Here is a 27071-nt window from a genome sequence, read left to right as displayed (position 1 = left end):
ACTATTGAGCCCATGTGCCACAACTACTGAAGCCCATGTGCCTAGAGCCCATGCTCTGCAACAAGAGAAGCCATGGCAATGAGGAGCCTGCGCACCACAATGAAGAGTAGCCCCCACTAACCACAACTAAAGAAACCCTGCGTGCAGCAACAAAGACCCAACACAGCCAACAAATAAATAAATAAATTTATATTAAAAACAAAAAAAGTTGGTTGGCCAGCATAAAAAATGGATAGTCTTGTGACTATGTGTTAGAGTTATGGTGAAGTCTTTTTTTTTTTTTTTTTTTTTGATTTATTTATTTTTGGCTGTGTCGGGTCTTTGTTGCTGCATGCAGGCTTTCTCTAGTTGCAATGAGGGGGCTACTCTTCATTGTGGTGTGTGGGCTTCTCACTGCAGTGGCTTCTCTTATTGTGAAGCATAAGTTCTAGGAATGTGGGCTTCAGTAGTTGTGGCACTCAGGCTCAGTAGTTGTGGCGCATGGGCTTAGTTGCTCCACAGCATGTGGAATCTCCCAGACTAGGGCTCGAATCTGTGTCCCCTGCATTAGCAAGCGGATGGTGAAGTCTCATAAACTCTCTGTCCCTTACAAAGTACCATCCTTAGTGATCTCTACACTAGTGTGAGAACTGACCTTAGCAGTCAGACTGCTGAATAATATTCCATTGTATATATGTGCCACATCTTCTTTATCCATTCATCTGTTGATGGACACTTAGGTTTCTCCCATGTCTTGGCTATTGTAAATAGTACTGCAATGAACATCGGGGTGCATGTATCTTTTTGAATCAGAGTTTTTATCTTTTCCAGATATGTGCCCAGGAATGGGATTGCCGGATTATACGGTAACTCTATTTTTAGTTTTTCAAGGACTCTCCATACTATTTTCCATAGTGGTTTCACCAGTATACATTCCCACTAACAGTGTAGGAGGGTTCCTTTTTCTCCACACCTTCTCCAGCATTTATTTGTAGACTTTTTGATGACAGCCATTCTGACCAGTGAGTGGTGGTACCTCACTGTAGTTTTGATTTGTGTTTCTCTAATAATTAAGTGATGTTGAGCATCTTTCATGTGCCTGTTGGCTAGCTGGATGTCTTCTTTGTAGAAATGTCTATTTAGGTCTTCTGCCTGTTTTTTGATTTTTTTTTTTTTTTAATATTGAGTTGAGTAGTATGAACTGTTTGCATATTTTGAAAACTAAGCCCTTCTCAATCACATCATTTGCTAATATATTCTCCCCATCCATAGGTCTTTTGGTTTTGTTTACAGTTTTCTTTGCTGTGCAAAAACCTTGTAAGTTTGATTGTCTCATTTGTTTATTTTTGCTTGTATTTCTTTTGCCTTGGAAAACTAATCTAAGAAAATATTGTTACAATTTATGTCAGAGAATATTTTGTTTATGTTCTCTTCTTAGCTATGTGATCTTAAACCTCATGAATTTGCAATGAGGATTAAATAATATGTCTGCAAAGTTCTGGAGTTGCCAAAATTACTCTCATTTCTGATACTAACTGCAAATTTAGGAGGTCCCAAGATTAGCTTTATGGGAATCCAGGGGTTAGGACTCCAGACTCCATGCTTCCACAGCAGGGGGCCCAGTTTTGATCCCTGGTTGGTGAACTAGGATCCCACAAGACACATGGTGCAGCCAAAAAAAAAAAAAACAAACCCAATCAAAGATCACCCTCAAGATTGATAGATTGATGAATTCCCTTAAAAGACTCACAGAAATCTGAAAAGTCACTATACTGACTGTCACAGTTTATTGCAATGAAAATATACAGATTCAAATTAGCCCAGGGAAAAGACACATAGGGCAGAGTCCAGAAGAGTCCCATGCGCAGAGCCTTCTGGTGTGCTCTCCTAGTGGAGTTGTACAGAAAGTGTTTATTTATAGGGAAGATGCATGACAATATGCAGGGGAGCACACAAATCTCAATATGGAGTTTTTACTGGTGCTTAGTCACACAGACTTGGTTGACTGCCTGTGTGCCTTACCTTAGCCTAAAGCCCCTCCAGAGGTCAAGCTGATATTGCAGGGCCCACTCTTTCTTTACCTCTACCCTCTGCACCACCAATCACATTGTTAGCATAGACCATCCAGCATGGCCTAGGTACCAAGTAAACAGACATTCTTATCAGGTAGGATATCCCAAGGGTTTAGAGATTACCTCCTAGGGCAGAGGGCTAAACATCTCTTTGGGCAAGCCTAATCTTTACTGGATGTATACAAATCGATACATCCATTAAATGCACATAGCAGTTAATATTTTATTGTTTTAGTGGCCATGCTAGAGTCTCTCCTGCTTAAAGAGTACTATAAAAACACTTTCAAATTCTTACTGCTTTTGTTTTTCTTTTCTGGGTCTATGTAGACACGTCTGTGTTGTTAAGAAGATTTTTAGTTATTCACAGTAACATGTACCAGATTAAAACTCATAGCTTTGGGGGCTTCCCTGGTGGCACAGAGGTTAAGAATCCACCTGCCAATGCAGAGGACACGGGTTCAATCCCTGGTCCAGGAAGATCCCACATGCCATGGAGCAACTAAGCCCATGCGCCACAATGACTGAACCTGTGTTCTAGAGGCCACAAGCCACAACTACTGAGCCCACGTGGCACAACTACTGAAGTCCGCGTGCCTAGAGCCCATGCTTCGCAACCAGAGAAGCCACTGCAATGAGAAGCCTGAACACCACAATGAAGAGTAGCCCCCGCTTGCCACAACTAGAGAAGGCCTGCCTGCAGCAACAAAGACCCAATGCAGCCAAAAATTAATTAATTAATTAATTTTAAACAAAAACAAATAAACCAAAACCTCATAGCTTTGGTTAGACCCACTCTAGTTTTGTCTTGTAACTTTACCCCTTGAATGACCTGGGTTTTCCCAGACCTTTTCAGGTACATATTTATAGACAACCCCTGGGGCTATTTTGACAGATGGTTGATCTCATTCATTGTATATTGGATTTTACTAGTCTCACCTTTAGTGTAATCTTATTTCCATGTTGCTTAGGGATTTATCACTTTAACTTACTATTTTCCACACAAGAACCAATAACCACTATTTCAGCAGCCAAAGAATTTTTTCATGAGCAGCACTAAAAGCTCACACAAAACTCAGCAGCAAGTAATTCCTTTTTAATCAGCTTGAAAAGGTGCTCTCTTTGTCATAATGCAAAAAAGACACAATGAAAGGTTAGGTTCTTATGGCCCCATCTCATTATTGTTGATGAAAAACTCTGAATTAATTTGCTTGTGCTTATGGAAATATCTCCCTTAACCTTAATGATTTAATGAGAAAGAGTTTATTTTAGAGATAGGCATTGCTTAACAGCATTTGGCATTTGCTCAGGCTGAACAATCACCCAGAGAGCATGTATCTTCTTTCTTTCCTTAGTATAGTGATCACCGCAGAAATAGTACATGGAGTATGGTGCAGAAAATCTTTAGCATGGTGGTTGGTATAGAGGCTTTTATTAGCAGTAGGGGTTCTGTAGTTAAGTATCTGGGTATACCCCGGAACCAGTCTACTTCCGACTTCAGACAAATAGTAATATCACTTTCTTCCTTTCAGATTCAAAAAAAAAAAAAAAAAAAGAGGGGGGGGTTGGTTTATTTGTTTTGTTTTCTGTTTTGTTTTCTGCTGTATGTTGTGCCTCTAAAAGTGACTGGCCCAGAGGAAGCACTCAATAAATATTTGTTGTTGAATGAACAAAGGGTTGGGATGAGGATAAACTGACATAACTTTATGCAACGCCCTTAGGCCAAGACCAGGCACATAGTAAGCTCTCAGTAGATATTCATTTAAAAAACATACAGTTAAACAAAAACAGATTAAATCCTTTATACTTAATAAAGAGTTCTGTGATGGGTTTATAGGAAATCAATTATAATATTAGATTCTTATTTGCATTGTCCATTTACTTACTTATTCACCAAATAATTATCCAGCAATTATCATATGCACTATTATAGGTCCTGAGGATTCAGAGGTAAACAGAAATAGCCAAAACTAAAGGGCATCCTTGAAACATTCTGCCCAGCCCAGGGCAGTTCCTATGTGTCTGTCAATAACCAATCCCTGAGGGAGAAGAAACCTATAGGACAGTGATGAAAATAGGGTATTCAAATTATTAACTTTATTATTAATCTTTTGGCATTTCTGTAACCATCAGGTTCTCTAAAACTCTTGAGATACAAAAACATTTTCTCTGAGACAAGAGATTATTCAGAGACTCTCCTCTTTACTGCCAACATTTGCCTTAGAGAATTTCTCAACTAGTCTTTCAGGTTATAGACATAATTGGCTATTAGTTATTTTGGTACCATTGTTCTTGATGTACATCTAAGCATCATCTCTGGGCCATCTGAAAAGCAAGGATTCTGCTTCTGATTAATCTGTGGCTGGTCATTGAGGATATTGAAGCAGCTCCTGGTTAATTAGACCATTTTATCTCTAAACTCATCTATTTTTTGGATGTAATAGTGATAGAGGTGCCAGCAAGCCCAAGCACAGCCCTGAAACCTTGCTAATCAGCATCTGTGATTTGCTAGGGGTACCACTGTTTGAATTGTTAAAGCCAAATTGCTGTGAGAGGTTATGCATAAGTGGTCATTTTTATTTCCAAGTCAATTATTTACATTAATGAAACTTAAAGAGCTTATAAAGTTAAATAAGTAAATAAATAAAAAGCAGGACCTACAGCACTTAGTGATGCAAGTCAGGTGCACACTCCTCCCTCCCATGCCCAGCACACACATACAACATGATAAAATGGAGAAATGTGTACTTATATGGAAAGAAAGGACACATAGTGACGAAGAGTGTGGGCTCCTTATTGCATCAGCTGTGTGAACACGGGCAAGTCACAGTCCTCTGAATGGCATCCTTCTTATCTGTCAAATGGACATAATATTCATGCCTACAGGGTTGTTATAAGGATTAAAATGCAGTAAATGATATTTTATGAAATATTTCATACAGTGTCTGCTCTGTAATATGTGCTAATTATATGTTAGTTATTGTTCTAGGAAATTATCCCATCCTCCCAACTCATGTAAAGTAGCAATTAACTCATATTGAAAAGCAATTATTTCACTTCTACAGGGATTGCAGAAAATCAGAGCAAGAGGCAAAGACAGACAAGTTTTGCTATTTCCACTGGGCTTCTTGAGATGTATAGCTACGTGCACTAAAGTTTAAGCCAGAATACAGAGAGAGACTGGAAGGCAGAAAAAGAAATGAGTTTTTTTTTTTGAAGTATGTGAACCTTGTCTTCCCCATAAAACTGTCCATTAAAAAAAAAATTATATCACGAGGTGTTCTTAAAAAAAACTGCTTTCAAGTAAGTTTGGAAAATGTTGAATATTGGATTGACTCTTGCCCCTTAAATAATAACAATTCTTATTTTAGTGTTGAAATGTCTAAGAAATCTGGAACAGCTCTAATAAAAGAAATAATTCAAAAAAATGCTAAGCCTAGTGTTGTGGGTTCACTAGTATCCTCCACAATGTTTATGTCCACCTAGAAACTAAAAACGAGATTATATTTGTCAATAGGGTCTTTGAAAATGTAATTAACTAAGGATATTGAGATAAAATCATAACAGATTTTGATTGGACCCTAAATCCAATGACTGGAGTCCTTTTAGAAGACAAGAAAATGTACAGAGAAGCAGAAGGTGGTGATGTGAAGATAGATGCAGATATTGAAGTGATGTGTCTATGAGTCAAAGAACCCAAAGGATGGCCAGAAGCCACCAGAAACTAGGCTGGAGGCACGGATGATTTCTGGAAGCCTCAGAACCTCCAGAATGAATCAATCCCGATGACCTTCCTTTTAGACTTTAAGACTTTTGAAACTGTGAGAGAATAAATTTGTTGGTTTGAGCCTCACGGTTTTTGGTAATTTGTTACAGCAGCCCTAGGAAACATGTATGTGGTATTCCAAAATGGCTACTTGAAATGTGGAAAATGACATAAAATATAGCTCAAGAAAAGCTTTTCTTTCTTCTGCCCATTTGTTTTGGTTCCATTTTTTGCTGATGGGGGGGTGGTGACAAATTGTACAAAGAGGGTGGAGAAAACACTACTGACCATTGTGCTTAAGAGCTAAATTATGGCTCAAAAGTGAGCTCTCCATTATTATTTCCATCATCACATGTGCTCTTGTCAACAAAAGTCCTTGGCATCTGTGAATTATTGGTGTTTGTGAAAAGTTTACAAAACAGCTTCTCCCATGCTACCTCTAGAAGAAATAAATAAAAGGATAAAATAGGTAATAGCCAATATTTAACAGTAATGTTTGCTAAATGTCAGTTAGTCTCTCTGTTAGGCTTTGGAATCAGTATGGAAAATTAAGATTTCTATGTTTTTATGGATAAAGATGTAGAATAGAATTTTGTTTTTATTTCTTTGTCTAGAATAAATAAGGCACATATTTTTAATCCAGCCCTTTCTGAAGCAGCATCCAGTCATTACTTTCTGAACTGAGTCTAACAGTATACGTGACACTTACTTGGTCACTGGACAGCCAAGATACCTCCAAAGCAGCAACAGAGACAGCCAAAGTCATGGCATCAGAAGAAGCCGGAGACATCTGGACCCTTTGGGGAGTGATAGGCAAATAAAGAAAAAAGTATATTTGCCCAAAGTCTAGTTCCTTCCTGTGAATGAAAAATGTTGTCTACCATATCAGTAAACAAAGGATGTTGCAGCCATTAAGACACTACAGCCTCCCTGATGGTGAGCCCTGAAGGAACTCAGGATAGAGACAACGGGCTGCCCACTGCCAAGCCCTCACCCACAGCAGCCATCCCTGCAGTGCATCCTGAGGGGACCCACTGTAGCCATCCACAACAGTACACCCTGAGGGGATGATGCAGGATGGGAAAACAGGATACTGGCCCTAGACAGCTCAAATGCATATCAAAGGAATGATTTCAATGAGTCCAAACTCTTGCATGTTCTCACACAGAGAAAAGTACTAAATTCATTAACTTGAGATTTCTGGCTTTCTTTAATTAATGGTAATCTTTTGATGCTCTTGACTACCTGATCTTTGTTGCAAAAACCGTTATGTATCCTGGCTCTTTCCTTACCTCTTTGGAGCAGTCCCTCAGAGAGATCTGAGAGTCTGTCTCTCAGACTTGCAGTCCTCAGAAAATATGACGAATAAAACAACTCTCAACTTTCAGGTTGTGCATTTTTTTCTGTCTACAGTCTTATCTGGAGAGCACTTCATATCTGGTCTCTCTGTTAAGCTCCTTGAATACAAGCATGGTAGCTACTGCTTCCTGGCAAATTTGCATGCAGAATTTGGACATGTTTTTCCAATTGAAAAATATGTGATCACAAGCTTAAATCATGTTTATGGCTCCCCAAAGCTCTCAGGATTAATTTCTCATTCTTCAAAGTGGCTAAAAGGGCCTTCTTGATGTCACTTCAGATATCTTTCTCAATAGCCTCATCTGTTGTCAGCTCTTTCCATAGCAAGCATTATATGAGTTCTCCAAATGCTCCTTGATTTCTCTCAACTCAGGGCATTTGCATTTACTTACTCTTTCTTCTTTCTAAATATTTTCTCCATCTCTAATCTCTGTATTCAGAGTTGTTAAGATCATGGCTTCTGATGTTAGACAGACTAGTGTTAAAATTCCACCCTGTGTAAAATGGGGTACAATTAGCATTTTCCTCACAGAGTTGTGATGAGAAGTAAATAAGATAATGAATGCCAAGTTAGTGCGCCTAACAGTAAGTAAATTGTCAAAAATGTCGACATCGTCATCATCTTTCCAACTCTAGCTGGGATACAATTAGTACTGGAAAGCATTCTTTGACTTTATAAGATTAGATTAGATGAAAATTATACACAATAATCAGAACAATCCAAACATTAATTCTCGTATATCCCCTAACTCCAATTCTAGAAAATTATGCTCATCATCATAAATATAGAAAAGACATTTATTATTTCATTTTTTGTTAATAGAAGAACAAAATATTAAACAATGTAAATATTTTCATTTAGATATACCAGTCATACGGTGGACTATTATAAAACTTTCAAAATGTATGGTTCCATTAAAAATAAAATTTCACAAGTGCTAATTAATAGCAGGGAAATGTTTATGTCATATTTTTAACTGAATAATAACAGAGATTAAAAATCAACAACGTAGAGCAAAAATCCTGGAACTACTGGTACCAATATCCTAATAGTAGTTATTTTGCAAAAACACAACTGGGTATTTTTTCTCTTCATATTTGAGTCTTGCAAATATTCCATAATGAGCACCTATTATTTATATATTTGCATAAAATTAAAACCTTAAACTTAAAACAATACTGATTGAGTATATAAAACTTTTTCCTACATGTACATACCAGTCCCTGCCAAAGAGACATGTAGTGTATTTCTCTTATCTAACTTTTCACCTATGGTAAAGAACGTGGAAACAGGTTGATAAAGAACGTGAGGAAAGGAGAAAAAATCAATAGGAAAGAGAAGAAGGAAAAGCCTGATGCATACTCATCTTTGTAAAATGTTTACAAAGTCAATGTAGCATCACAGGATAAACTGTTTATGTTCAAACACTGAGGTGAGAAAAAAAGGAGGCAAAATTCAGGACTAGCTGAACCTTGAAAGAATAAACAGAAAATGTCAAGTGCTTCTTTCATATAGGGAATCAGCCAGTTTCCCCACTCACAAAAAAAAAAAAATCTTTTGTTGACTATGAGTCTGAAAAAAATTGAACTCATGCATGTCATTTCTGTAAACTATCCCTGTCATTTAATCTTTATATTGGGAGGAAGACAATATAACATAATGAATCAGGAGATGCTATTTCATTTTCTTATTTCACATTTGAGTTTGGTCGAGTGTAATTACGGTGTTTATGAAGTTTAAATCGATGTAGCAAGAGAGAAATAAAGAAAAGCGTTCATTCACTCTACGGAGCATTTCTTGATAAGAAAGATCACATTGGCAAGTACAGGAAATGCATGAATTTATAAATTTATAAGAAACTTTCATTGTGACAAATTGGGAAAAAAAATATAAATCTATTTCTAAATAAATAAATTTTCAACCAAAATGAGGAAACCTTAGCAAAAATGTTTCACAGTTACAAGGAGACAGGGGCAAAATGAAAACACAAATACCTCACCCCAACCTGTGAGAAAAGAGCTGAAAAAGAACCACGAAATTATAAATGAGCAGATCTGCCCTTGGCTGTAGGCAAGATCTCTAAGACAGTAAGAAGGAATGAGGTTACCAAACATCCAGAGAGAGATGAGCTGATAAAACTTAATCAGGCTAGTTTCACAAAGGGCAAATCTTTTCTGACAAATTTGGTGGCATTTTTGCATGGCACAGAGGGCAGGAAAAGTACGTGACTAGAATGAGAGAGGGAATTCAACGTGAGAAAGTAGAGAGGCAGAGATGACGTATATGGGAATAAGGTGCTGTTTTAACTTTCCAAAGGAAGCCACTTGGGTGACATTTAACCCCAAACCCACAGATTTTGTTAAGCTATTCATGCTGGCAGTAAGTACAAGCAGGATTGATAGATCAGCATGCTTTGTTGTGACACTGTGTTACCAAAATTATGTCTGTTATCATCAAATAATATACATCAGGGTACTATGTCTGCTATTCACATATTTTTAGAGTGCTTTTCTCAGTGATTTATTTTTCTTTTTTCCAAATTTTCTTCTTTTGGTTTGTTATTGGTATATACATGGACTCAATGCCATTTCAGGCAGATACAATCTTATCTCAGAGAGCAACCAATGAGGCCACTGTAATATCTCAATGATAATAATAGGTTTCAAGGGGTTTTCTAACATTTTCACTCTGGGACATTTTAGGAAAGTGCTTTTTGGTGCTTTGTATACTTGACAGCATGCTGTTATTTTTCAAAGGTTAATGTTGAAATGCTCTAAATTGGTCAAGTAATAGGGTCAAAGACCCAGAGGTTCAAAAGAGAGAATCTAAGTTTGCCTCTCAGTCAGCCCCTCAGCCTACAAATAAGCTTGTCCCTTTCATCCTAAAAATATAAATAATCAAAAAACTGAAACACACCCATACCAACAGCTCTAGGCCCTGCTCTTATTTCTGCTCACCTCTCTCTCTTTGCCATCTGATTTTTTGGTAGAGTACTCTATATACAATGCCATAGTTTTTTCTGTCTTGAATTTATTTTACACTTGGCTTTTATGTCTCAATCCATCTTGACTTTGAAAATGAAATTTCTCCTAAAGAAGAAACAAGAGACTTTCTGATGACCAACACTAGTGCTTTGCTATTGTTCTTGTTTTTCATTACTACTCTCTAACATATGATAATCTTAACTATGTCCTCTATTAAAAATTCTCCTTTCTTGGCCTCCCATATGATGGATGTGATGGGCAGAATAATGGCTCCAAAGATGTCCATGCCCTAATCCCTGAATCATGTGACTATGTTAGGTTACATGGTGAAGGGGAGTTAAGGTGGCAGATAGAAGTAAAGTTGCTAATCAGCTGATCTTAACAGGGAGATTATCTTGGATTATCTGGATGAGCCCATTGTAACGATAATGGTCCTTAAAAGAGAGACACAAGTGAATCGGGAAAGTGTGACTATGGAAGAATAGCCAGAGTAATTTGATATGAGAAGGATTCAATGCATTGTGGTTGGCTTCAAAGATGGAGAAAGGGGTTCACAAACAAAGGAATGCAGGCAGCTTCTAGAAGCTAGAAAAGGCAAAGAAAAGGATTCTACTCTGGAGCCTTGAGAAGGGGATGCAGCTCTACCAATATCTTGATTTTAGTTCAGTGAGACCCATTTTGGAATTCCAACCTACAGAACTGTAAGATAATAAATGTGTGCAAGTTTATGCCACTAAGTTTCAGGTAATTTGTTATGGTAGCAAACTCATACAATGATCCTGGTAAAACAGTCTCAACTTATATAAATCCTCCTCAGAATTTTTTGGCTGTTTTCTCTCTTCTGTCATTTCTATAGATGTTGATGATCATTGGTCTTTCATCTTCAGTTCTCCTTTTTATTTAAATTCCATGTTGTTACTACATTTTACAAAGCAACGCCATCCAACTCTGCCTCTCTTCCCGGATCATTCCGACTTATAGCTAACTACTGGTTCTACATATCTGAGTCCCTCTGGCAATTCAAATTTAACATCTTAATGATATTCTTTAAATGACAAAATTATGAATCTCAAATATAAATAAATCCATCCAAAAATAAATCCAAAATTATGAATCTCAAATATAAATAAATCCATCCAAATCAATTAATGTGGAAACCAGTAAAATGTTGCAACTTATTCAAAATAGAATGCAGAAGACGTAGAGAACAGACTTGAGGACATGGGTAGTGGGGGAAAGAGAAGCTGGGACAAAGTGAAAGAGTAGTATTGACATTTATACACTACCAAATGTAAAGTAGATAGCTAGTGGGAAGCAACTGCATAACACAGAGAGATCAAGTCAATGATTGGTGATGACCTAGATGGGTGGGATAGGGAGGGTGGGAGGGAGGCTCAAGAGGGAGGAGATATGGGTATATGTGTATAAACACAGCTGATTCGCTTTGTTGTGCAGAGGAAACTGGCACAATAGTGTAAAGCTATTATACTCCAATAAAGATTGAAAGAAAAAAAAATAGAATGCAGAGAACCACACATGCAAAGGCAAAAAGAAATGGTAAAATTAATTCATAAATAGATGCAAAATGGGTTTAGCATGGCTAACTCGTATGGCATGTGAATTATATTTCAAGAAAGCTGTTACAAAAAAAACAAAACAAAACAAAAGCCTGGTTTATCCATAAGGGAAAAAGGGAAAAAAACCAATGGCATTCCACTGGACACAATTCATTTGCATTTCAGTGGTTAGAATCATTTGCATTCTTAATAGTTTTCCGCCTCCTTACATTGTTGTAAAATAGAGAAAAGATATTGAAAGGCAAAAATAACCCCCAAAGTGCACTGAACAGGACACCCAGTAACCTTTACATGTCCATTTTAGAATCTTTCACAAATATTCCTGGTTTGTCCTGTCACAACACATCTCTTGTCTATTCACTTTTTCATTCTCCTGATGATCATTTTACACCTTATCATCTCTTCTCAAACTTCCCAGACTTCCTCTCCCATCATCTGTCTCAGCTAATGATATTCCTTTCACCTTCCTAAGAAAGTAAGGAAAAAAACCTGAAGATTATTTTAACAGGTTTTCAACCCCACATGTATCATTACATTTTCTCTGTCTCTATTTACTCTGCCTTCTTTCCTGTTATTACAGAAGAAACCTTTCTAAGGCCAGTTACTACACAGTGAACTGACCCCTCTTCTGTCAACCCCCCTCCCAAGGGCATCACTCATTTGTCAAGGAGAAACAGCTTAAGGTTTAATATTCTAAAATGTGAACCTAAATACGTGCAGAATTTCTTGAATAATTTTATTCTCTAAACCCAGTTTGACTGCCTTGTAAAATGATTCTCTGCAGTGAAAGGACGTTTCATTTATTTAATCATTCAAACTTCCATTCACATCTGCATGATTACACAAAACATGGCATGTGTAGGCTAGTAACCCATAAGAAAACTGTGTTTGAATGAATGTTTGTTTAAAAAATGAATGAAAAACAAATTAAACTTGTATCTACTTTCTCAACTCCTTTCATCCTCTCTGCCCCTAGTCTTCCTTTTTCTTTTCCCTTTAACAGTTAAGGACTTCAACATACACGCATTCTTGTATTCATCCACAATAGCTAGCTCAGAGTAATCTTAAATGTTTTCTTTCCCTTATCTCTCACATCAAATCAGTTATACAAGTCTGTTGGTATTACCTCTAAACACTTCAAAATACCTCACTTCATCTTCATTCGCTTCATTCTTACTGACAATGTCCCAATTATCTCAGTGTTTTCAAATGTTTGATAAATAATCTTCTTGATCTGTGGTTTCTCTTCCCCTGTCCTTCCCACAGCTAGTCATAGATCTAAGTATGTCAAATTTCTGTTTAAAATTGAAAACACTTCCATGTTTTCTAACTTTTACACATCAGGTTCAAACTTCTGTCATATCATTGAAGGTCCTTTAAAACTGTTCTAAATCCACAATTTCATTCTTACAATTCATTACCCTCCTCCATTCCAAACTAGCTAAATTTTTTGAATCACAGGTGTTTCCATATCTTTATTCAAGCTATTCTTATTGTTTTGTTACTATTCCCTTTTCTTTCAAAGGCATTCTCATTCGCATTTTTTTTTTACACTTAGTTCAAATATTGCATCTTTTGTCACTCGTCCATAGCCTCTAGGTAGAATTAATTCCTTCTCTGGACTTCCTTAAGGTTATATTTGTGCTTTTATTAAAACACTTATCCTGTAATACAGCAATTAGTTAATTGTTTTTTATGTCAGCTTCCCTTTCTATAGTATAGATCATAGTGACTTAGAGTATGGGTTCTGGAGTCAGAGTGCCTACATTCAAAACTGGATTCCAATACTCTCTAGCTGTTTTTTATTAAGCAAGTTACTTAATTTCTTCACCCTTAAAATGGGAATGTTAGCGAGAGAGTAGCACATACATATATATACTACCAACTGTAAAATAGTCAGTGGGAAGTTGTTGTGTAACAAAGGGAGCCCAACTCGAGGATGGAAGATGCCTTAGAGGACTGGGGCGGGGAGGGTGGGGGGGACTTGAGGGGGGGGAGTCAAGGAAGGGAGGGAATACGGGGATATGTGTATAAAAACAGATGATTGAACCTGGTGTACCCCCAAAAAAATTTAAAAAAAATAAAAAAAAAATAAAAATAAAAAAAAACCTCTTAGGAAATACAATTTGATAAAATAACTTCCCTTATGTTTATTTGCTAGAATATGGGCATCTTCAGGGCAGGAACCATGCCTGATGGTTCATTTCTCTATTCCTAACATCTAAAATAAGTACACAATAGGTACTCCAATGTTTGCTGAACTTAAACATGTATATGGAACTTATGCATGAGGAATTGAGAATAATAAAGTCTCAACATATTAAAAAAAAAAATGGGAATGTTAGAATCTATGTGACAGAGTTTAGGTAATGATAAAATGATTCCTATAAAAGTGCAAATCTGTCCCTGGCTCTTACTATATGCCAAAATTGCTCTTATTTGATTATAAACTTCTTGAGTGCAATTCACTTATTTTTGCATTGTTAGTGTGTAAAGAAGGTTTAACCCAATCAGAGCTAATAAAATGTGGTTGAATTTACTTATGTTGGACTTTTTCACTGTGTGCTGGCAATATCAAAATAAGCAATGATATAGAATTTTATTTTGGTTTGGCTTTAAACTGAAGAGATCAACAGAGTGTGAAATCTATGGTAAGGAACACTTATTATGATTTACTATATGATCTGTGTGCCACTTCCAATATGTCATATACATTCCAGGCAGGTTTAAGGATTAACTTCCAAATTAGTAGGTCACCATAGATGTCTGAGTAGACTAAAATACTGCGGGCGTCCAATATTATACCATACGTATACCATTTCTTCATTCTACTAGATTAACATATAAAAAATAACCATAATGATTCCATTATGTTCAGAGTAGATTCTCAATTAAGAATTGTCTTCTCAAATGCCTGTTGCATGAAAAAAATATCAAGCCTGGCCACTCTCAGGTAAGTATTAAACTCTCCCTCTTTAGACCTTTGATGTTCACTTGAACAAGGAGTCACTGATCATTCAGGTGTAAAATAAATGCCAAAGTCAAAGTATGGCTTGTATCTATGACACTAATTTGAACCTACACTTTTTTTTCCCCAACTTTATTGAGATATAATTGACATTGTGTAAGTCAATAGAGAAATACAATAGCATTGTGTAATTATTCACTGTATGTATTCACTGTGAAATGATTACCCCATAAAGTTAGTTAATACACTCATCACCTCATGTTGTTAACAATTTTTTGTGTGTTACTTTTAAGAGCTTATCTCTTAGCAAATTTCATATATACACTACACTATCATTAACTATAGTCACCATGCTGTATATTTTTATATCCCCCAAACTTATTCATCTTATAGTAGATGTTTGCACCTTTGACAACCTTCACCTAGTCCTGCCCCAACTCTTCTTTACCCCTACTCTTGACAACCACCGTGTTCTGTTTCCGAGTTCCAGTTCTTTAGATTCCACATATAAGTAAGACTATACAGTATTTGACTTTCTGTCTGACTTATTTCACTTAACATAATTCCCTCAAGGTTCATCCATGTTGTTATAAACACCAGTATTTCCTTCTTCTTTATGACTGAACAATATTCCATACATATATTTGTGTATGTATATATATATGTATATATATAGACACCATGTTTTCTTTACTCATCCACTAATGGATATTTAGGTTATCTTCTATCCTGTCTATTGTAAACAATGCTGCAATAAACATGGGAACCTATATTTCTGAAACAATTTCAAATATATCCGTAAATGTATTGTTGTCAAATTATCACCAGAATAAAATTCTCTTTTCACTAGAATTTAAAGACCAGTGAGTCCAAAAAATCAGCGTCTCCACACCACCCCTCACTACCAAGCCACATGAGTATATACAACTATTCATTGGACAGCTAAACTTATGAGCCCCAAGGAGCCATGAAAATCAACATCTGCGAATCTGAACTATTTTTTTTTTCTTTTTCTTCTATTTTGAAAAACAGTAAATCTCTGAGTAATTTTTAATGTTTTCTTTCACTGTAAGCATCCTCCCAAATTCAATTAGTTGACAAATCACCTTTTTATTTTTGCTTTCCATTCCTACTCTCATCACCTTAATTTAAGATGTATCTCTCTGCTTGGACCACTGCAATAGTCTCATAACTATGTTTTAAACTCTAGCTTTATCCTCTTTATTCTCCAACATAGCTGATGATTCCTCTCTTTCTCCTTCCCTCTCTCTTTTTCTTTCACTAAAAAATAATCCTGACATCCTCCCTGTATAAAATTTACTACAAGCTAAGCATCAAGAGGTAGTGGGAATTCCAATACACAGATTTAAGACTCATGTCTGCCTCTAATTCTTAAGTAAGGCACTTGACCTCCCTGGAATTACTTTTCCTCCCCTGTAAATTAGCTGGAAATTCCTCTGATATACATTTTTTTTTCTATTTTAAAATTATGTTACTTGCTTAGAAGAACAAGGGAAATTGTTGAGAGAGAGAGAGAGAGAGAGAGAGAGAGAGAGAGAGAGATTTTCTCTTTATAGAAACTTTATTTCAGGGAAGCCATAACTGACCTTACTCTAGGGTAGATCTGACAAGCTAAAGAAATTGGTTTGGAAACTAAGGCAGAGGCTTAGTAAGAGAAAATAAATAAATAAAGCAGAGAGAGTAGAGCTGTTTTAGTCCTGGAAATATACAGAACTCCAGTGGATATACCATAGGGTGTACAACCTTGGACTTGGAGTCAATCCTCAGTTTGAGTACCAGTTCTGGAATATCACTAGCAACGTGACCTTGATCAAATCATTTAACTTCTGTAAGCTTTAGTCATGGTATCTCTCTTGATTTGGTATGATGTTTTTTATTTGCTATTTAATGTCATTCTCCCTTGGGCACAGGGATATTTGTTGGGTAAGGCAGACCTTTAGAGGCCCTGAGGGCCTCTCCCCACTACTTGGGGCAAATATGGCCCAGCAGCTGCCACTGGCCATTGGGTTCCACCCCTCACCAGTTGCTTGACCAGCATGTTGTGCCCTGGACCATTCCCCTAACTCAAAGTAGATGGACAACCCTCAAGGTCAGTCTCTGCACCAGGACACACCAGGTACCCAGAGCAGGAACAGGCAAGAGGCTTGCTCTATCAAGGATCCCACCACTGAACGTGCTATGGTGCTGCAGGTCAAGGCAGGAGTGACCACCTCCATGCCTGGCTCTGAGACACAATGGCACCCTCACAGCAGGCCCTGACGTGGTGTGAGCTGCACCTGGGCCCTATGCTGGAGCCTGGGCTGGAGGCATTGCTAGGCAGAGGAGATGGGGGGAGGCCAGGAGAGGCCTGAGGCATCAGGAGGTGAGGAGCAAAAGGACAAGAACCTGTCTAGAGGAGACAGGCTGAGAGGTGGCTGGAGGAGGCACCACCCATTAGTCAAGGTTCCAAGCACTCGGGGTTTATCAGACTCATTGGACTTGACTTATAAAACACAAAATTAGGTGTAATAGTATTAAGAATGTTAATATGGTGACACAGAGCATTAAACTAGAATTGCTCGGCCCTTCTAAGAGCCTAGCCCTGTGTGGTCCAACTGAATACACACCCTGCTTTTAGTTTCTTCTTTGGTAAAAACAAGTACAGGCATCTTATTTTCTTTTACTTCTTTTTGTTTTGTTTTGTTTTGTCCTGTTTTCAATGAATTGGAAAATAATTTGAAAAATTGAACTTCTGCAGTTGAAGACATTTTGCAGGTGCCAGCAGCCTGGGTGGGGAAATCTATTGGAAGGGATAGGACTGCACCACAAAGAGAGATCCCAGGAACTTTCTCTCTGGGTGTGACCTTGGAGATTTCCAGTCTTACTCCTCTGTGAAATCTGAAATTTGCCCAAGCTCCAAAAATGAAATTCAAGTAAAACTGTGGATTATACACCTTTTAGTTTTGTGTACTCTTAGATACAGGTCTTATGTGCTTAACTTTGCCCCTAATAACTTCTTCTGAAAACAAATGGTTGTCTGCCCTGGTTATCTGCACTCTGGCAGTTCTGGAGAGGAGAAAAGCAGCAGAACACTGGTCACTCTGTATTGTTTATTTGAATCTGTCTTTCCCAACATTCTGTCCATTGCAAAAAACAGAAACTATACGGTCGATGGCTTATGGAACCCAGAGGTAGGTCTCACTAGAAACTGGAACCAAGGATCAATAAGCTTAGGGAATAAAGTCACTCTATATTCATTTATGCTTTCTCTCCATCATTCTACTGTCTGCCTGCCTGTCTATCTCAATCTTTGTCTCTATATAGACTAGCATTCTCTTAACTCTTAACGAGTTTTATGGAAGATGGAGGCTCTAATAATCCTGTACAACTCCCTCTCTATTCAAGTAACAATCAGAAACTATGAATCTCTTCATTTTATTTCCCAGTCTCAGGAGAGAGAAGCACAGCAGCCTAGTAGGACATATTCACCTTTGGTCCCATCATTCATGGCCAGAAGAATGGGGTAAATTAAATAAAATATGACTTTAAGGGCCTATTCTTATCAGTTAAGAGCGGATCCTCCATAAACACGTTCATGAACTGTTCAGAGATGACAAAATGTGACTGCCCTGGATATAATCAAAAGTTTTCTACATTCCAGGGGGTGACAATGAACTTCAGATTCTGGTAGTTTGATCCGGTATTAGAGTCAGATCATAGGATTAACTTTTTTAACTCCATGGAAGATAGGAGAGGAAGAAAAATGGGGCAGAATCCTACATCAATTTTCAATACCATTGTATAATTTGCTTTTAAGTGCCATTTAAATTATTTATTTTTCAGTGTTCATCTATTGCAAAGTTCTTGCTTTATTGCCAAGTACAACATTTCTTACTGAGTAGCGTTATATCATAGGTTATTTTATAGCAGTAGGTGTTGTCAGTACAATTATTTAATCAGTTACTGCTCAAAATACCAACACTCTTTCTACCTTCTAGTGCATTCTTAAAGAAAAGGTACTTAAAAAGAATTTTTGATTTCTTGCTTTTGATATCTTTCAGCTCTTCTTGTACAGAAACTCATGTCGTCCTTGCTTTCTGACAGTGTATGCAAACCAACAAAACTCTGCTATAATTAATCATTTCATTGCAGTATGAAAAAAATCTAAGGATTTGCCAAAAGAGACCAAACAATTAGTTGACAAAAGCTAGACTTTTTACTGGTATAAATTCAAGATCTTAAAAATTTGATAACAACAAATATAAAGGACTAAAGATTTCGACTGATGATAATTCACCAACACCAAGCTTTTCTGTCTTTCAAAATGAACCAAAGTTAGTTAGAAAATGCCTCATTCTATTTGTCTTAAGTTCTTCATCTGTCACATGGGAATGGAAATGTATGTCTCACAAGAGGTTTCACAGAAATTTAATTTGTTACTTGGTATATGCAAAAGTCCTTGGAAAACTACAAATTACACTCCCAAATATAAAATATTATTAAATCAAGATATACCCCTAATTTAGATTTTATGAAGATTGAACAGAGCTTTTTTCTGAGTGAAGGTAAAAGAAGATAAATTAAAATTTGTTGTCTGCCTATTTTGTGCGTGGCACAGTGCTTAATATTTCAGCCAGGTTTTCTTTTTAGGGGGAGAGGAAAGTGGTTGATAATGTTTTAATTATAAAGATCTATGAGAAAAACAAAAAAAATCACCTCATATTCCACTATTGAAAGTCAGATTACTATCTCAACAATTTGCTCCTAGTATCTTCCTTCACTAAAAAAAAGCAATTTTTAAAATATAAATAAATGCATGTTTATTTTAAAGATTCAAATTATGAAAAATTAAGGAAAAAGAAAAACCTTATCCTTAATAAAACTTTTCCCAAAATAAAAATTATGAAAATTTGGTGAAATTGCAGCCATCTTTCAATGCATACAGAGAAAGTAGATTAATGTGTAGATAAATGTGCAGAAAGAGAAAATACTTTTATAAAAAGAAGATCATACCATAGATACTGCTTTTAACATCAGGATTATTATTACTATCTTTTTTTTTTTAGTTTAACAAAAGGAAAAATAAAACACAGTAAAAATTAAGAGAATTTTGAATAACCAGTAAGTGGTTTGAGACAACAAAGATACATTTTATTTTTCCTGAAAGTTTCCTCCAAAGGTAAAAGACTCAGTGAATAATACTGAGAGATAAAAGTGCTTAGGCTTTTAAAAATTATGAATATATATATATATACACATGTTATTGATTGAATTTTTGCTATGAAAGATGATATTAGCACTCAAACATTTCAAACTATATTCCTTTACCTGTCCCTCATTTTTTAATTTATACTTTCATTTTTATATTATCCAAGTTTATGGCATTCATATTCTATTCTATAACTAAAACCAACATGGTTCTTAAGTGGTAGTTTTATATTTAAATGTATTCACTGTGCATCCTATTCCTCCTTCACTCTTGAGATTTGTATATTGGTGGTTCATTTTTAATTGGATGGACTTCATTGCTAAATCATTTCTTTAACAGTAGTCATTTATGTTATATCCCCTGAGGATTTTTTGTTTATTTGTTTGTTTGTTGATGTTAGAAAATGTTGAATGCCATTAGATTTGAAAGATACATCAGTGGGTGATAACAGTCATGTCACCCTTTTATTTAGAATACTGTAGACTTTCCCTCACTGTCTTCTGGTATAGAATGCTAATGCTACTTTTACAAAATCTGAAATTAATCTGATTTTGTCTTTCACTCTTTTAAGTAATTTTCTGTTTCAACCAGGTCTTCTTGCAAAGTCTTTCTTTAAGTTTGAAGATCAGTCACTTACCTAACACATATTTGGTGTTAAGTGCTCTCTCTCAAATGTCTCTGGACTGTGGTGTATTCTTTCAATTCATGGAAAATTTTCTTGATGAGGTCTTTCAATACATTTGTTTGACTGTCTATCTCACTGACGTCAAGGATCTTTATATTGGATCATCTTTTATCTATCTTTCTTGCTCATTACCTTCTCTTCAATTGTTTTATCTGTTTTTTCAATTGTATTCATTACAATTATCTCTAATCTCTTTATGTCAGTGATTTGACTTTTAGTAGGTACCCTGACTATTTTAGTTGATTTATTAATTGTTTAATGATGCTGTTTTGGTTGGAATTTTTAATGTTTAAGTTACATTCTAATTTATCTGATTCTATAGTTTGTCTTTTTCATCTTGCCATTGAGTTATGTTTTTTTGAATTCAAGTTCTTATTCTACAGAATGAAACAATTTTGAGAAATTTCCTAGGATTCTTTGAGTTACATTTTCTTCTAGATTGGATACTTTGTCTATCTTTGGCATGCTGTGTTTTTCACTTTTACTGTTGCAATATATTTTCATACTTAACTATTCCATTTCTTTTCATTTGTTCATACTTGAGGAACTATGTACAGGCAACTCATCCATTCCTTTACAGAGAGGGATATTTTTAAACTTTCTTCGCATCATATTAGGGACCTATTTGTTCTCTTCTTCTTAGCTCCATTTTGGAGGCTGAATACCCACATGTCATGAGCACCCCCATTTTGTAGCCTGAGGGACTACTAAGATTGTGGGAAGTTCAGCCTTTATTAGAATATCTGGGTGTTTCTCTCTATTTTAAGTGTTTCTGTTTTTGTTTTTAGTGGTTTGCAGCAAGATTATTGGTGCAAGAGTCACAGGTATACTTTATTAGGGAGATGCATCATTTTTCAGTTGGGCTATACAGATTTTACCAAGTGAGTAAACAGACATCAAGCTATTAGTTTGTGAAATAGAGTCAGCTATACTATTCATGCTTCTCTGCTTCACTCTTTTTTTCTCCAGGAGCCCTGTCCACTCCTCTTCAGCCAGAAGAGAAAAAAGATTAAAATATACTATGCATGTATATACAAATCTGCTTATCTCCAGAACTGGAAGTTGTTGTGAGAATTCTCAGAATTTTGTCATTTCACCAGTAAATCTCACAGGGTTTGGGGATGAGATTAAGGAATCAAGAACGCTTTTGCCTCTCTGAGCCTGGACAAACTCTTCTTATTCCACAAACGTTTCTTCTGTTGTTTCTTTGTTTATTCTGATTAATTTTTAAGCCAATGGCATTGGAATTTGCCCCTTTTCTCCTTCAGACGTTAATTTCTGTTTGCTGTTTACTTGTTGTTTATTTGTATTTATAATTCCCTGCCCATTTCATTGGGTATTGGAGTAAGAAAACTCTGTAGTACATCTTTAACTTACTCTTTCTCAATCAGACTTTATAACAACACAAAGATATAAGACGTAGTATTGCTATTTCATAGTTAAGAGTTAAGTAACTTGTCCAGCATTATATAGGTAGTAACTAACTAGGCTGGAATTAAAACCTCTATCTGTCTGCACGTCTAAGTAAATAATGGAGTGTACTAACATTATAATTTAAGATAAAGTTACTAAATTAATATTTTACCTGGATGCAAATATTTTGGGAGAAGGAAATAGTTCTGAGTGGATGGTGAAAGCAGTGAGGAGAGAATCACGATGCATAAGTTTAATTTCTTGCTATCTCTCAAAGCAGATGGTGACTGTGAAAAAGATGATTCAACTTCCTGGGTTTTGGTTTCCTTGTGTGTAGCGATAATACAGGTCATCACCCGTATTATGAGGATGATGACACTGATGAGGGCAATTTTCACACTTTGATAGCTATACATTTACCTGTACCAGGCACAGTGTGAGATACTTCATAAGTAGTATGTCATTAAGTCTCAAAATAACTATCTGATGTACATATGCTATCTGTTTTGTCAACAAAGATACTGCAAATTTTGCAAACCCACCAAGGTCCATTTGATTCAAGGGCACATGCTATTAACCACTATCTCTATTGTCTTTCCAAACCAAGCAGTCTGGCCTGAATGGTCTACAACAGACTTACCAACTTTGAGATTCTCTAGTGCTGTGGTAGGTATCAGAGAACATGACCACGCTCTTACATGACCCTCAGGTACAACTATTAGAGTTCTGGACTGGGTGTCTTAAAATTAAATTTTAATATGATGAGGTTTTATTTGCACATTTAAAAAACACAGAATCCCACCTAAAACACGTGTACTGAACTCTTCTTCCTCCTTCCCAACATACTTTTCTTTCTTAACAATTCAGTCCAAAATGCCATGAAGTGGAGCTAAGTAAGGTAGGCATCCACATGAATGTGGAAGCTGAGTGCCACAGCAGCCCAGCGTGAGGTGCTGGCATCTGAGTGGTAAGAAAGGCATGCATGCAGGGCAAGTGGCTGGGCAGGGGTGGCCCACTAGACTGGCAGAGCCTTAGTAATATGAGCAGAGGGTATCAGAGTCTGAGAAGCCTGAGGAGGGTTCCATTGCCAGGAGAGGGTGGTGAAGGTAGAAACCTGGAATCTGGTATCGGAGCCAGGCAGTGTGACGTGTTAGATCCTCAAGGATGTGAGAAAGTTATCCACTTTGGAATATGACCATGCACAGAGTGTCAGAGGTCAAATGTAGTGAAAGAGAGCATCCACACAGGAGGGAGACCCTGCACAGGGTCATAACCTGAGTGAGGTGAGGAGGGAGGAGACAGCTCAACAAGTTGTGTCTGGGCAGGTATGGGAATAAAACTTGCAACAGGTATCAGAATCTGTACAGGGTGAAGAGGAGCTTCACAAAGGGGAGAAGGTGGTGACAGTAACTGGAGGTTATTTACACACAGGGAGATTGAACAAATATATAAGTACATTGAGAATAGTGGAAATCAGTGTTCTCACAGAAGGAATAAGGAGTTAAAAAAAAAGATGTGGCATATATATATAATGGAATATTACTCAGCTATAAAAAGGAATGAAATGGAGCTATATGTAATGAGGTGGATAGACCTAGAGTCTGTCATACAGAGTGAAGTAAGCCAGAAAGAGAAAAACAAATATTGTATGCTAACTCATATATACGGAATCTAAAAAAAAAAAAAAACAATGGTACTGATGAACCCAGTGACAGGACAAGAATAAGAATGCAGATGCAGAGAATGGACTGGAGGACACGGGGTTGGGGGGGCGGGGGGTGAAGGGGAAGCTGGAACGAAGTGAGTGAGTAGCATAGACATATATATACTACCAACTATAAAACAGATAGCTAGTGGGAAGTTGCTGAATAACAAAGGGAGATCAACTTGATGATGGGTGATGCCTTAGAGGGCCAGGACGGGGAGGGTGGGGGGGAGTCGTGGGAGGGAGGGGATATGGGGATATGTGTATAAATAGAGCTGATTCACTTTGGTGTACCTCATAAGCTGGTACAAGTGTGTAAAGCAATTATATCCCAATAAAAAAATACATATACCATAAAATTAAAAAAAAACATAAATATATAAATAGAACCTATAATAAATCCACTATAAATCACCATAGATAGATAGAGGTATGGAAAATGAATACATACATACACACACACACATATATATATTTACATAAATACATGCATGTATGTAAAATTATGTACACATACTTATATGAATACATATACATAAAATCTATAAAACCTACACACACACACACACACACACATGCACATATACACATACTGAAAGGACCTCAGAGCAAGAACACCTCAATAACAATGAGTACACTTAGCATCCAGACCATGGTTTCTAAATATTCTCTGATAAAAGGAACAAGGTTTTCTTAGGGAAAAAAAAAAGACTACTTTGATGGCTAGAACAGGAGAAATGCAAGATGATTGTAGAAAAATTTCTTGTACCAGAAAGTAAGGAAGAGTACAAAGAATGACAGGCACATGTCAAAAAAAATGAAGAAACCAGCTTGAACAGGCTCCTACTGGCCAAATCAGTGACAACTGGGGCATCAAAATAAATAGTAATGGATTATAACTTGTTTAATAAAATAAGAAACCATGAATTCACACTGATAGAGTAGACCATACTGATAGAAATATGTAAATAAAAAATTTAAATGTTCCATAAGGAACAGTATAGTTATATTGTCTCAAAGTCCCTAACTACAAAATCCTTACCAATTATAAAGGGGGAAAAAAGTAATTTTATAGTGGCGAGGTCCAGCAGGCAGCACCTTAACCAAGTGATTAAAGTTAACTTCAGCAGAAATGGAACAAATAGAAGTCATGTACCACCTGATAGGATGCAATCTGAAACACAAAGTATTCCTGAATCTAACTGTAATGAAACAGCAGACACAGTGGTGCACCCAGTGGTGGAGGGGAATGGAGGGACAAGAGGGCAAGACAATGTGATTGGTATACTCTGGCTGGCTGGCTGGCAGCAGTCTTTCTCATGGTGATAATTTTTAAAATTAGAGCCAGTTTTCACACTGGTTTTATTATTGTTTTTTAAAGACTTTATAGACCCTTTTTATTACTCATACCCTCAGCATACAGCTCCTACCAGGACCCCTACCCTGTCGTCGCTCAGACAAGCCCAAATTGAGCGAAACTCTACCAAATCAGTGGCTTGTAATTTTTGGAGGTACCAAGGTGAGGAAAATCAAGGAAAGACTGGGAAATTGTTCTGCAATGAAGGAGACTAAAAAAAGAAAACGATTAAATGAAATCTGTAATTCTCTACTGGATCTTTTTTCTGTAAAGGATATCATTAGGAAAAATGGTGAAATGGAACCTTAAGATTAGATGCTAGTATTAAATCAATGTTAATTCCATGATTTTGATCATTTTATTGTGTCCTTTGTAGGAAATATAAACTAATTTATTTGGGACGGTGTGGCATAAGTTTTAAAAATTTCTCTAAATGATATAGAAAGAAAATTCTTCCTACCATTATTGAAACATTTTCCATATGTTTGAGATTGTTTCAAGATAAAATGTATTTAGGGGACTTCCCTGGTGATGCAGTGGTTAAGAATCCACCTGCCAACGCAGGGGACTCAGGTTCAATCCCTGGCCCAGGAAGATCCCACATGCCACAGAGCAACCAAGCCCGTGCACCACAACTACTGAGCCTGCACTCTAGAACCTGTGAGCCACAACTACTGAGCCTATGTGCCACAACTACTGAAGCCCATGCACCTATAGCCTATGCCCCTCAACAAGAGAAGCCATAGCAATGAGAAGCCCGTGCACCGCAAGCAAGAATAGCCCCCACTCTCTGCAAATAGAGAAAGCCTGCGTGCAGCAACAAAGACACAACGCAGCCACACACACAAAAAAAGATAAAAAGTTTTTAAAATATGTATTGACTTGATGTCTAATACAGACTTGCATTCAAAACCAGGTCAAGTTTTTTCATGTGGTGTAATTCTTTTCTTTTTCCAGGTGATGGTCGTTTGGGCCGTCCTATTTTTACCCAGGAACCACAAGATGTTATTTTTCCTTTGGATTTGTCAGAATCTGAAATCATCCTGAATTGTGCTGCTAATGGTTACCCTTCACCCCATTATAGGTAAAGTTCTACTTATGAGCACCACGCTGTTTTTTTTTTTTTTTCTTTCTCTTTGAGGTAAAATATACACACAATAAAGTGCCCTAATTTGAAGTGTACAGCTCAAAGAACTTTTGCATTGGTATACCACTGTGTGCCCACCACTCAAATGAAGATACAGACATATCTGGTACCCCAAAGTGTTCCCTCATGTCACTTGTCAAGTGATAACTACCCCACTTCCACCCCCCAGCAAACAACATTATGACTTATTGATTAGGTTTGCTAAGAACAGTTATTCTGGAGGTTGGTGCCATGCAGTGTCATGCTGTGGTGAGAACTGAAAGAGAAAAAGAAAGAAAGAAAAAGGAAGGATGAAAAAAGGAAGGAAGGAAGGAAGAATGGGATGGAGGAAGGGACAGAGGAAGCAGAGGGAGGGAGGAAGAAAGGAAGGATGGAACATAGGAATAAATAAGAAAAAATAAAGGGAAAGGACAGGAAAAGATTTGTGTCCCCAATTTGAAAGACTGTAAAGCACAAGTCCATTTTGTACTCCCTTCCCCACAATTTGGGGCTACTGCCTCAGTTGCCCCATATGCAATGACTGTGAAAATGTTCTCCTAAAAGGAATTAACCCAGATGGAAACTTTACCAGGTCAATTTCTATGACTCCAATGACATGTTCCATCACCGAAAAAGCAGTAGTTTTTAAAAAAAATTATGTTGAAGACAGCTATGTACCATCTAAAGCAGAAAAGGAATTTTTATTCTGGGCGAGTAGAAAAACATGTATTTGTTGCTCACACATTACCTCTGAAATAATAAAGAAGGTCTGTAGTGTTTCTGTTCTTAGAATATTATAGTAAAGGCAGAGTCTGATCCACACTGTGGGTGGACTTCACAAATTTTAAAATATATGCATGTGTATATTATGCT

At 36.8% G+C, this 27071-nt stretch overlaps 1 protein-coding gene across 1 annotated transcript in view; it reads left to right on the top strand.

The window, feature by feature from the left end:
* The window catches only part of CNTN6 (contactin 6), a 281470-nt gene that overhangs the window by 88314 nt on the left and 166085 nt on the right, over positions 1 to 27071 (top strand). Inside the window, exon 3 of the mRNA XM_057705739.1 lies at positions 26030 to 26156. Within this exon, the coding sequence (XP_057561722.1) occupies positions 26030 to 26156 (127 nt within the window). The remainder of the gene's footprint in view (positions 1 to 26029; positions 26157 to 27071) is intronic.

The sequence above is a fragment of the Hippopotamus amphibius genome, chromosome 13, assembly GCF_030028045.1.
Source record: "Hippopotamus amphibius kiboko isolate mHipAmp2 chromosome 13, mHipAmp2.hap2, whole genome shotgun sequence".
Taxonomy (NCBI): domain Eukaryota; kingdom Metazoa; phylum Chordata; class Mammalia; order Artiodactyla; family Hippopotamidae; genus Hippopotamus; species Hippopotamus amphibius.
Note: the sequence above shows the minus strand (reverse complement) of the source record. Positions and strands in the feature narration are given on the sequence as shown.